At 50.4% G+C, this 12,128-nt stretch overlaps 1 protein-coding gene across 2 annotated transcripts in view; it reads left to right on the top strand.

Annotated features, from left to right (window-relative positions):
• The first annotated feature begins 7,375 nt into the window (after positions 1-7,375).
• Positions 7,376-12,128, top strand: part of ANO8 (anoctamin 8) — a 54,423-nt gene continuing 49,670 nt past the window's right edge. The window contains exon 1 of one of the 2 annotated variants that reach the window (XM_077331890.1): positions 7,376-7,742. In XM_077331890.1, the coding sequence (XP_077188005.1) occupies positions 7,646-7,742 (97 nt within the window). In that variant the 5' untranslated portion in view covers positions 7,376-7,645. The remainder of the gene's footprint in view (positions 7,743-12,128) is intronic. The other variant, XM_077331891.1, reaches the window with a different exon arrangement.

The raw sequence follows: 12,128 nt of genomic DNA, 5'->3' as shown, positions 1-12,128 counted from the left end.
CAACCCTGCAGCCCAGAACAGAGGAGATGCAGTCACAGCAATTCTGTGCTCACCTCAGTCCTCCTCATAGCCCATTTCTGGAAAGTCAAAAGCCAGCAAGTTGATCTTGAGAAAGACTAACTCCTGGACTCTTTCGGGTGCCAGGTGGGAGCGAAGCACGTAGACAATGTCACCCATGTGGGAAAATGCCGGCTCGTTCTGGACGCTTGTTGGAGGGCACAAGAGGAAGATCATGTGGAAGAGGGCTGGCCAGACTGCCAAATCAGCCCTGCTTCGGAGATTTTAAACATTTCTCGGGTGTTATGACTAGGGACATATGGTCATGTCAGAAGAAGAAGAGTTGGTTCTTATATGCTGCTTTTTTCTACCCGAAGGAGGCTCAAAGCGGCTTACATTTGCCTTCCCTTTCCTCTCCCCACACCCTGTGAGGGAGGTGAGGCTGAGAGAACCCTGATATTACTGAAGAAGAAGAGTTGGTGCTTATATGCTGCTTTTTTCTACCCGAAGGAGGCTCAAAGCGGCTTACATTTGCCTTCCCTTTCCCCACAACAGTAGTAGTAAAGGGACCCGGATCTGTCGCCATTACGCCACACACACCCTGACAACACCGGAAGCGGCGCCATTGTGCCCTCTGGCCCCTGCCAGGTCTAGGAAATTCAGCGAAGGCAGACTGTAAAAACTAGAATCCTGAATGACTGTCAGGGGATTGTGGCTGAGATCTACTGTGAGCAAAAACTGCATGCCATGCCAGACTTCGAAAGTTTGCGATCTGGTCGATTATATTACCGCTGAGGTTTATAATCTCCGGGAACGTGATGACCTCAAATGCATTCCTCTCGATAATATGGATTTTATTGTGTGATAAGTCCAAGTAGGTAAGGGAATGCAAGCCTTCCAGAGATGGCTGTTGGCCCTGACGATCAAGTATTCAGCCCATGGATAGGAATCCCATACTTCTTTTCTGATAGACAAAATTGCATTCCCAGTAAAGTCCAAGTATGTGAAAGGATGAGAAGGAACTCCTGGCTTGGGAAGAGGAATTAGGTGGAACCCAGGAGGTGATCCTGCTGCAGTGGAGGATTTCCAAGGTGTTGCGGCAGAGGGTAGGGCAAGGCCCTTGAGCGCCATCTAGCCATCCAGCCCCATAAGGGGCACCAGTAGTATCCAAAATAAGAGATGGGTATAAACCATAACTAGTGACAGATTTTATTTTCCTGGGCTCCAAGATCACTGCAGATGGGGACTGCAGTAAATAAATTAAAAGACGCTTGCTCCTGGGGAGGAAAGCTATGGCAAATCTAGACCGCATCCTAAAAAGCAGAGACATCACCCTGCCAACAAAAGTGCATCTAGTCAAGGCTATGGTATTCCCAATTGCAATGTATGGCTGTGAAAGTTGGACCATAAGGAAGGCCGAGCGTCAAAGAATTGAGGCTTTTGAAATCAGGTGCTGGAGAAAACTCTTGTGAGTCCCTTGGACTGCAAGGCAAACAAACCGGTCAGTCCTAGAGGAGATCAGCCCGGACTGCTCCTTAGAAGGCCAGATCCTGAAGATGAAACTCCAATATTTTGGCCACCTCATGAGAAGGAAGGACTCCCTGGAGAAGAGCCTAATGCTGGGAGCGATCGAGGGCAAAAGATGGGGACGACAGAGAATGAGGTGGCTGGATGGAGTCACTGAAGCAGTTGGTGTGAGTTTAAATGGACTCTGGGGAATGGTAGAGGACAGGAAGGCCTGGAGGATTGTTGTCCATGGGGTCACGATGGGTCGGACACGACTTCGCATCTAACAACAACATAAACCATATCAGCAAGGTCTACACCACTGAGCAGGTCTTTGCAGACTGCACAGCTATCACTGTGGGCAAGCTTTGTGTGTCTGCCTTCGCTGAATTTCCTAGACCTTGGTGCCACCCAAGTGACACCGAAGACATTGGAGAACCTGCTGCAGACCTCGCTGCAGTTGCAAACGCTTATATTGCCCAGAAAGATGTCCTGCTGCCTTTGCTCCATTAAGGAGAACGTTGAACTTTCATTTGAGACTATCAAGTTGGATTGCTCCAAGTCATGTGCCATAGATGGAACTCTGTGTGAAAAGGAAGAACTTTCGAATGGCATCATGACAATATTAGAAGCTAGGAAGCTGAACAGTAACAACCTGCTTAGCATCATACCTGAACGGCACAATTACTTGCTGGAGAGTGCTGAACCCAACAGTGACATGCTGGCACCAGCCCAAAACTACTCCAACATTGCTCTCAAGTTTAACTTGTTAAAATCGGTCAAACAGGTCATGCAGATGAAAGGAGATGAGCCCTTGGATATAAAATGGGCTGACAAAAAGCAGTTGAAAATACTTTATCTGTTGGCCTGTGTGTTGGAGGGCGCACTCAAAGGAAAAATCGTGGAACTACTCCAAGGGACTCCAGAAGGAACTATTCAAAATGAACTTTCTGCCCAAGGCTTCCAGGAATCTCCAGATAAGGCATCCAATCAGGAAAGACTTCTGAGAAAAATAATGAGAGAAAACTGGCTTTGAATAAACCAAAGAAGCCAGGCCGCACTATTCAGACATGTGAGGGATGGACAAGAGTTTGCAAAGGCCACCACGCAGTCTGAAGCCCAGCCCAGCATCTTTGAGTCACACAACAAGGTTGAAAGCCAGAGGAAACTCATGGAAGGCGTAGACTCTCAGCAGGCCCTTTCCTTTCTCAGGTTTTGTTGAGAAGCACTTCAGTCTTCGAGGAAATGGTCTATTTCAGACTCCTTGCTTAATGCTCTCAACCCAACAGGCTCCATCACAGAGGACAAGAACAACAATGATTTGAGTAGCCTCTCTAGTAAGGGAAACACTGTGGCAGTCTTGGGAAATGGACACAGAGTGCAGTTTATGACTAAAAAGGAATTATGGGACAAGCTGCTAAGCAGAAGTAGCATTCTTACAGGAGAAGAAAAATCTAACCATAAACTCAGAACTCTCTTTAAATGAGCTCTCACCGGATATTTGGTTGTCCTGTGGGACATCCTGGAAATATCAGAGAACAGGCCTTCTCATGAAACCTTTCAGTGAAAATGTCAGTGAGACCTCATCTCTGTGGAAGTCGTATTTCTGGCCTTCCAAGAATGTATCCGATATGACTACGGCAAGTTCAAGAGACTTGGAGAAGTCTTTGCCAGCAAGGCAAGGAACATGGGTACAGAACATGGGTACAGAAATAAAATGGTCCTGTCTGTTTCCCTGACTGTTATACTCATGGCTATCATTGTTATCTGCCTGATTAAGATCTGCTCTCAGTGTTCTGCTCCCAAAGATAGGAGCTTTCTGGGAAGATTTAAGAAATCCACCCCAGATGAAGAGCATTCCAGATCAAGCTCTGTGTCGACGGAGAAGGAGAACTCAAGGACCAGCCTTTATGTGAAACAGTAAAGAACAAGGTGGACAAATTGCACTATGAAGACGAGAAAATACGCAGCTTCACCAGTGCAAGACCATCCTTAACAGAATCCACTCCTGATAAACCATAATCTGTACCAACACTAGAACTACTGGTGCCTCCTATTCCTCCACCACCTTCTCATTCTCCTGCTCCTTCTACCGCTCCTGCTCCACCAGCACCACCTTCTACTTCTTCTCAAAAGTCCATTATGGAAAAGTGTTCAGATGCAGGAAAAGGAACTTCCAAGACCAGCAGTTCAAAACCAACAGGATCTGAGAACCCCACTGGAACAGAGGGTACAAGTGAAGTGCCTGAAATTGGGGAGGAAGATTAGGAGGAGGTTGAAGATGATGATGAGAGTGAACGAACAATCTGTTTTTACAACTATTGCCACAATTATAGTAATGTTTCACTTTTGTTAATATTAAATGTTATTAAAAACACACCTCTGAAATATAAGCAAGCTAACAGAATAGACAGTTTGCTCTGAACATCTACAAGCATGCGTCTGTCTTTAGAAAGAACAGTCATCATTGTGAACCAAAGAATTTATTGGAATAAGATCATCAAGATTGATCTCATTCACTTGAGGATATATAATGATAATAAGAAATGATTCTTGTTTCCCCTTTTTTTCTTCTATTTTTTATTTTGGATTTTTCTCTCTCCCGTCTTACTTAATCCATTTTTATTTCATTCTCTCCCCCTCCTTTTATTTTTCTTCTTTGGCTTTCTTTTTCTTTATGTGTATGGCAAATACTTAATAAAGAGTTCTTTAAAAACAAGTTCCTTTGCAGTTATTATAGACAACCCTAGGGTGATAAATGGTTTACCCAAGACAGTATGTTGTATGATGGCTGCACTAATAATGATATTTGTATTACATTGATAATATAATTTTTAAAAATGAGAGGCAGCAGCCTTCCCTATGTCAAACCCAATAATCCTTGGTTGCGACTCAGGGTTTCCATTGTTACCATAGTGGTTGCTATGCTATGAGACCTGTTAAATGATGTCAAGAGAGGTTCACATTAACATGTGCAGATTGCCAAAAGCCTGGATAAAGCGCTCATCAAGCTGTCCAAATAAAACAATAAGAAACAACTGGTAAGTAATGGAACTCCTCAATAGACTCCCTGGTTTCATTATACACCCACAAACAAAAACACTTTTTTTTACCTGTTTACCTGAGCATTGAATGCTTTGACTTCCATTTCCATGGATTCATTAAAAGCCTCGTCATTTTCTGTGTCCTTTTGAGTTTCCTCATCTTCAGATTCCTCAACAGGATTCTGGTAAATGCAATGCAGAGGATTGGGTATCCCCAAGTCCACCTCATCTGTAAGATGGCCTGCCACAGGATGGGTTCCCCAAGATGGTAGCGTACTTTTTATGTTTGCAAGGCCATTTACCTCTGCAGTTGTAGGGCATTTGGCCATCTTGACCCCCTCACTGAGGGGCCAGTAAACAAAATGAGTGGGAACATGCCCATCAAAGCTACCTGTAGTTGCTGTAGGGAGGTTAAATACCAGGCACCTCATGGCAGCATTAGGTCTCAGCATGGGTGGTGGGGTAGCAGGTATTAGGAGCCTGCTAGGAGTCTCCATGTTTTCAGCAAGAGCCGTGTTGTGTATGGTTTCAACAAGAGCAGTGGTGAGTGTCTGCTAGCACAAGTGGCTTCTTTCCTAAAATCACTTCTTTGGGGGGCTGTCCCAGCCTCTTTGCTATTGGTCAGAGGTGATAGGGCATGTTGCTAGAGGGAACACATGGTCATTCCCATTGGTTGTGACGCAGTAGGGAGGGTTGGTCTAATGCTGCATGTCACTGAATGTAAAAAGATGGCTGCGTTTCCGGTGGGAGCATGGTCTGTGGAAATTGTTCCTGGGGGCAAAGGGGGCAGAAGGTGGGGGCATGACATCATCACTTCCAGGGGGTGGGGGGTGGCAACACTTCGGGGGCAGGGTCCAGTGGGCAGGATGGTGCCGCTTCCGGTGTTGTCAGGGGGTGTGTGATGTAATGGCGACACATCCGGGTCAGGGGGCGCATGGGGTGGGGCATGATGACGGCGCTTCTGGTGACGTCAAGGGGCGTGATGACATGGCGGCACTTCCAGGGCAGGGGGCACCGGGGGGGGGATGATGATGATGCCACTTCCGGTGATGTCAGGGGTGTAGTTATGCAACTAGGTTAATTAGTATGCAAGGTGGTGGGCGTGGTTATGCTCATTATAATATGTGTATCCCTTTACTACTCATAACAGACACCCTGTGAGGGAGGTGAGGCTGAGAGAGCCCTGATATTACTGAAGAAGAAGAGTTGGTTCTTAGATGCCGCTTTTCCCTACCCAAAGGAGTCTCAAAGCGGCTTACAGTCGCCTTCCCTTTCCTCTCCCCACAACAGACACCCTGTGAGGGAGGTGAGGCTGAGGGAGCCCTGATATTACTGAAGAAGAAGAGCTGGTTCTTAGATGCTGCTTTTCTCTACCCGAAGGAGTCTCAAAGCGGCTTACAGTCGCCTTCCCTTTCCTCTCCCCACAACAGACACCCTGTGAGGGAGGTGAAGCTGAGAGAGCCCCGATATTACTGCTCGGTCAGAACAGCCTTTTCCCTTGCAGAAATGGGAGCTGAACCCCATATGCCATCTGCCTAAGGTTGTGTCCCCCCCAAATCTCCAGGGATCTCCGAAGTCAGAGTTGGCAATCCCCACTTCCCACATACCCTCAACTGACCCTGTCTTCTTGGAGGTCCGGAAGCCCTTCCCCAGCAAAGAACTTGAGAGTCTCCAGCTCAGATTACCTGGCTGATATCTCTGCACCCATCCTGGGTCTAGAAATAACAAGTTGACCTTTGGGGCCAAGGAGTAATTTGAGGTCAAGACAGGAGAGGGCGAGGATGGAGGAGCCAGCCATACTGGGTACCAGCGGTCAGCACAGCCAGAGATCCGCCAAGCAGAGGGCCAAAGAAACCCTGCCAGGAAGGAAGGGGTGGCTTTGGCAGGGGTAAGTGGCAAAGCAGATTGCTGGTTTGAGGAGGCCCCCCAGTCTGAAAACTGGCATAAAATTCCCCCAAGGTTCCCCAAACCTCTCACTTTGTCACCAGGTGCTGGTACTAATTTCTTTCTGCCTTTTTAAAAAATGAGAGCCATTCACCCTGGAGCCATCCACTAGGTGGTGACCCAGGACCCTTGGAACCTCCATCTTCAGGAGCAAGCTACCCTTGAGCCCATTTTAGAAACTATAAATTTGAAAGTCATGTCTTAGCCACTACACTGCAAAATAATATTCAGCTTCTAATGAACTGAAGCACATTCATTTCTAATAAACAGCACAGTACTGTCTGTATTGCTCTACTGCTCCATTTAAATATCTGTGCTTTGCATTCCCAAAACGTTGCAGCGGCATTAATGGGTCCATTTGCAGGGCGTTGGAGACGTTCAGGGCTCCTTTTTTTTTCCAGTGAGGGAGTACCGGGCTCTCCTGGCGTGCAGGGCTCCGGGGAAGAGCGGGCGGGCGGGATATGCAGTTATCTGCACAGACTGGGCTCCGGGGTCAGATTCAGGTGGGTTCCCGGGTGGGCCTGAAGCAGCAGGGCAAAGTTGGAGGCTCGTGGGCCTTGGCTCCGGGCGGGCTCCTTCCTTTCTTGCGACCCTTTGAAGACCAACTCCTGATCAGTAGGCATGGCTCCCCCCACAATCGTCGCGGCCATGGCAGCCACAGCCCTTCGAGGTAGGCCGGCGGCGCAGAGAGAGGCCCACGTGCGTCTCGGGCTGCTCCCGGGTCTCCCCTGCCTGGCCCGGGCGTGCGGCTGGCCGGCCGGCTGGCAGAGGGCGCTGGGGCGGCGGACCGACGCCAAGCAGGCAAGCGCGGCGGCGGCGCCTCCCCTCCCTCCCCTCCCTCCCCTCCTCCTCCCTCCCTCCCCTCCGCCGCCGCGGCGCTTTGTCCCTGCTGCCTGCTCTGTCTGCCGGCGGAGGCTGCGGGAGGAGCGGCCGGCGCAGGTCTCCCCGGCCCGGCTGCCCTGATGGCGCTCCGGCTGTCGATGCTCCGCAGCCGCTGCTGCTGCGGCTGCCCTGCGCGCCCGCCGTCCGTGCGCCGCCGCCACTGCTGCTGCTGAGGGCGGGCGGGCGTCGCGGTGGTGCCTGCAATGCTGCCCGGGGCGCGGGCCGGCGCGGGGCGCGCGTGAAGGCGGCGGCGGCGGCGGCGGCGGCGCACGATGCCCGAGAGCGGGCCGGGGCCGGCGGAGGGCGAGCGGCACAAGCGGGGCGCGGCGGCGGCGGCGGCGGAGGGCGAGGCGGCCCCCGGCGTGCTGGGTGAGTGCGGGAGGGCGCGCGTGTCCCCGGGGAGCGACGGCAGGCAGGCAGGGCGGGCGGGAGGCGCTCGGCGGCCGGGGTCTCCCTGGCTCTGGCGGCATCCGCCGACGAGGCCCACGCACAATTTTTACGCGCGAGGAGCATCGGTCCTGCGGGCCTCTGCGGATGCGGGCACGCCTGGATTGCCGGGACGGGAAGGGAGGGGGGTCCCGGGGCCGGCGCGACGACGGATCCCGGCCGCAGACCGAGGAAGCCGCCGGGGGGGGGGGGGAGCCTCCTCGCTGGGGCGCTTTGCGGAGCTCCTTTCTGGCTCTGCTGGGGCCCTTCGGCGCGGGGAAGGGAGAGCAAAGGGCCTCTTGGAAGCCCCCCAAAGGAGGGAGGGTCTTCCCGGGGCGGGGGGGGGCAGGCCCTGGAGCCCCTTCTGTTCGGCCGGGATGCTCTGCAGAGCCGGCCAAAGCCGCGGAGACATGCCGTGTCTGCAGCAAACATGACCTTAACCGGCCAACTCCAAGGTTAGCTGGAGAGAATCCAGCCCGGAATTGGGGGGGGGGCGCGATATACTTGGGCAAAACAGCAGAGAACAGGCGACCCCCCCCCCCCCAAGGCTGGTCCCTAGTCCGAAACCCCCACCCCCCTTGGGCCTATGGTCTGGGTGGAAACCCAGCAGGGATGGGAGCCAAAGGCATCCTCCCCAAGGGAGCTGTCCTGGCCAGGCTGATCAGTTTCCATCTGCGCTCTTGGATGCCTCCTGCCAGCTAAGCAGTTTCCTTTGCTTGTGGGAGAAAAGTAAACTTTGCAATAAAATCTTGTGCCAAGAAAATCCCATTGTGTTCAGCAGCACCTTTCCCCAAGTAAACCTGCATAGAATCATAGAGTTGGAAGGGGCCACACAGGCCATCTAGTCCAACGCCCTGCTCAACGCAGGATCAGCCCAAAGCATCCTAAAGCATCCAAGAAAAGTGTGTATCCAACCTTTGCTTGAAGACTGCCAGTGAGGGGGAGCTCACCACCTCCTTAGGCAGCCTATTCCACTGCTGAACTACTCTGTGAATTTTTTCCTGATATCTAGCCTATATCATTGTACTTGTAGTTTAAACCCATTACTGCGCGTCCTTTCCTCTGCAGCCAACAGGAACAGCATCCAACAGGAACACCCTCCTCCACGTGACAACCTTTCAAATACTTAAAGAGGGCTATCATGTCTCCTCTCAACCTCCTTTTCTCCAGGCTGAACATTCCCTAGTCCCTCAACCTATCTTCATAGGGCTTGGCCCCAGATCATCCTCATCGCTCTCCTCTGTACCCTTTCAGTTTTATCTACGTCCTTCTTCAAGTGAGGCCTCCAGAACTGCACACAGTACTCCAGGTGTGGTCTGACCAGTGCCGTATACAATGGGACTATGACATTTTGTGATTTTGGCATTTGCCTTTTTTACCGCTGCATCACACTGCCTGCTCATGTTTAGCTTACAATCCACAAGTACCCCAAGGTTCACACACAGTGTTACCTAGAAGCGTATCCCCCATCCAGTAGGCATGCTTTTCATTTTTCTGACCCAGATGCAGAACTTTACACTTATCTTTATTAAATTGCACCTTGTTCTCATTTGCCCATTTTTCCATTGTGTTCAGATCTCGTTGAACTCTGTCTCTATCTTCCGGAGTATTTGCCAGTCCTCCCAATTTGCTGTCATCTGCAGACTTAATGAGTAGTCCCTCTACCCCCTCATCTAGATATGTTAAAAAGTACCGGACTGAGCACCGAGCCCTAAAGTACCCCACTACTCACCTCTCTCCAGTCTGATGAAACACCACTGACAACAACTTTTTGAGTGCGGTTCTCTAACCAATTCCCTATCCACCTAACTATCCGAAAATCCAGATTGTAGTCCTTCAATTTATCTATCAGAACATCATGAGGAACCTTATCAAAAGCTTTACTAAAATCCAAGTAAATGACATCAACCGAGTTTCCACAATCCAGCAAACCTGTTACTTGGTCAAAGAAGGAAACCAGGTTGGTCTGACAGGACCTGTTGGAGACAAATCCATGCTGACTTCCCTGGATCACCAAATTGTCCTCCAGATGTTTGCAGATCTCTCCCTTTAATATCTGCTCCATTATCTTCCCCACAACAGAGGTCAGACTCACTGGTCTGTAGTTTCCCGGGTCATCCTTCCTCCCTTTTTTGAAGATCGGAATAATGTTTACTCTCTTCCAGTCCTCCGGGACATCTCCAGTCCTTAAAGAGGTCCCGAAGATGATGGACAAGGGTTGTGCAAGTTCTCTGGAAAGTTCTTTGAGCACTCTTGGGTGCATTTCATCAGGCCCAGGGGATTTGAACTCATCCAGTGCAGCTAAATGCCTCTCGACAACCTCTCTATCCATGTTAACCTGCCACCCAGACACTATCCCTTGGTTACTGCCATCTCTAGATGTGCCTAAACCCTTTGACGTGTGGGAAAAAACAGGTGTAAAATAGGCGCTGAGCCTTTCTGCTTTCTCTTCCTCCGTTAGAGTTTGTCCACCTGCACCCAACAGTGGGCCTATTGCCTCCTTTACTTTACATTTGCTCCTCAAATAACTGAAAAATCTTTTCTTGTTACAATGGGCTTCCCTGGCCAATCTTAGCTCACTCTCAGTTTTGGCCTTTCTGATGATTGAAGTCACTGGAGAGGTTCTCAGAGACATCCACATTTCCTGTGGAATTTCAGTGCCTCTTTCAGCTTCCCCCACATACAATATTGAACCCCTTTCTGTGGTGATTCCTCTCTCAGCTCAGCCTTCTCTTCCTCTGCAAGGCACCAGCGGCTCAGTGTTAGGTCCCATCTCAGCCGTCTTAAACAAAAGAGAAGAAAGACAGTCTCTTAGATGGCACAGGACCCTTCTCTTAGATGAGGAATCCATGTCCCCTTCTATGGAGCATGGGAGGGAGAGGTGCTTTGATGATGAGGAATGTGTGACTACACAAGAAGGAGAAGAAGAGTTGGTTCTTACATGCCGCTTTTCTCTACCTGAAGGAGTCTCAAAGCGGCTTACAGTCCCCTTCCCTTTCCTCTCCCCACAACCTGTGAGGCAGCTGGGGTTGAGAAAGCCCTGATATTCCTGCTCAGTCAGAACAGCCTTATCAGTGCTGTGGGGAGCCCAGTTGGCTGCATGTGGGGGAGCAGGGAATCAAACCCAGCTCACCAGATTAGAAGTCCACACTCCTAACCACTACACCAAGCTGGCTCTCTTGCATGTTGCAGAAGGCACATAGCGTCTGGATAGGTTGATCAATGGTGCCGGGGAGGAGTCAGCAGTTACGGTGCACATTGGCACCGGTGACTGAGGGAAACACCCATGGGATAAACAGGCAGAAGGCAAAAGGCCAGGACCTCCAAGATAGTGAGGTTAGTGGTGCCGCCTGTTCTGCTTGCAGAGCCAGCTGGACAGGCACAGATTAGGGGTCCCAGTGAGTGGATAAGGAAGGGAGTTGCCAGGGGGGGAAGGGTTGGATTTGTCAGGAACTGCAACCAGCCAAACCTGTACAAAAGTGTCACGTTCACTCAAACCAGAAGGGAACCAGAATGCCGGCACCGAGTCCTGAGAAGGTGATAGAGCTGGCTCTAAACTAACATCTAAGGTCAAACGGGTCGCCATGTTGGTCTGAAGTAGCACTATAAAATCAGAGTCCTGTAGCACCTTTAAGACCAACAAAGATTTATTCCAGGTGTGAGTTTGAAAACTCACACCTGGAATTAATCTGCTGGTCTTAAAGGTGCTACTGAACTCTGATTTTATTGTGTAACATCTGAGGGAAAGCCCTCTCGGTCTGTGGAGAGCCTCCCCTTTTAGTCAAGTCCTCTGGAAGAGATGATGCAGCACATGCTTGGAGTAAGATGGACAGGGTCGTGCTAGAACCTGAGAAGGAGAGCAAAGCAGTCAAGGATGGCCCTGTGAGGAAACCTCAGGGTGACGGGTATCCTGAGGATGGGAAATAAAGTATAGGTGCCTGGATGTCAAGATCTAGAAGTCTGCAAGCTAAGATCAGAGAGCTCAGTACGAGGCAGACGTAGCAGGCATTTCAGAAACAGAATGACACTGGGAAAACAATGGGCTGCAGGAAACTGCTATCCCAGGTTGCAGATTCTGTAGAATGGACAGGGATTGGGGGTGGCATTTGTCTGTCAAAGAAGCTGGAAGAGATATACGGAAGAAACTCCCATGCAGAATCACAGTGGGTGGAGATACTGAGCCTTAGTATATTTGCTTTAAGGTGGAGTGTACTATTGCCACATGGATCAAAACCATGCGGCAGATCTGGAAATGGGCAGGAAAATAAGGGGGTGATTAAACTGCAAAATGTCTTAAGACTGTGCGGCTTCAACTAGCCTCATATGGAT

This window comes from Paroedura picta, chromosome 4 (genome assembly GCF_049243985.1).
Source record: "Paroedura picta isolate Pp20150507F chromosome 4, Ppicta_v3.0, whole genome shotgun sequence".
Taxonomy (NCBI): Eukaryota; Metazoa; Chordata; class Lepidosauria; order Squamata; family Gekkonidae; genus Paroedura; species Paroedura picta.
Note: the sequence above shows the minus strand (reverse complement) of the source record. Positions and strands in the feature narration are given on the sequence as shown.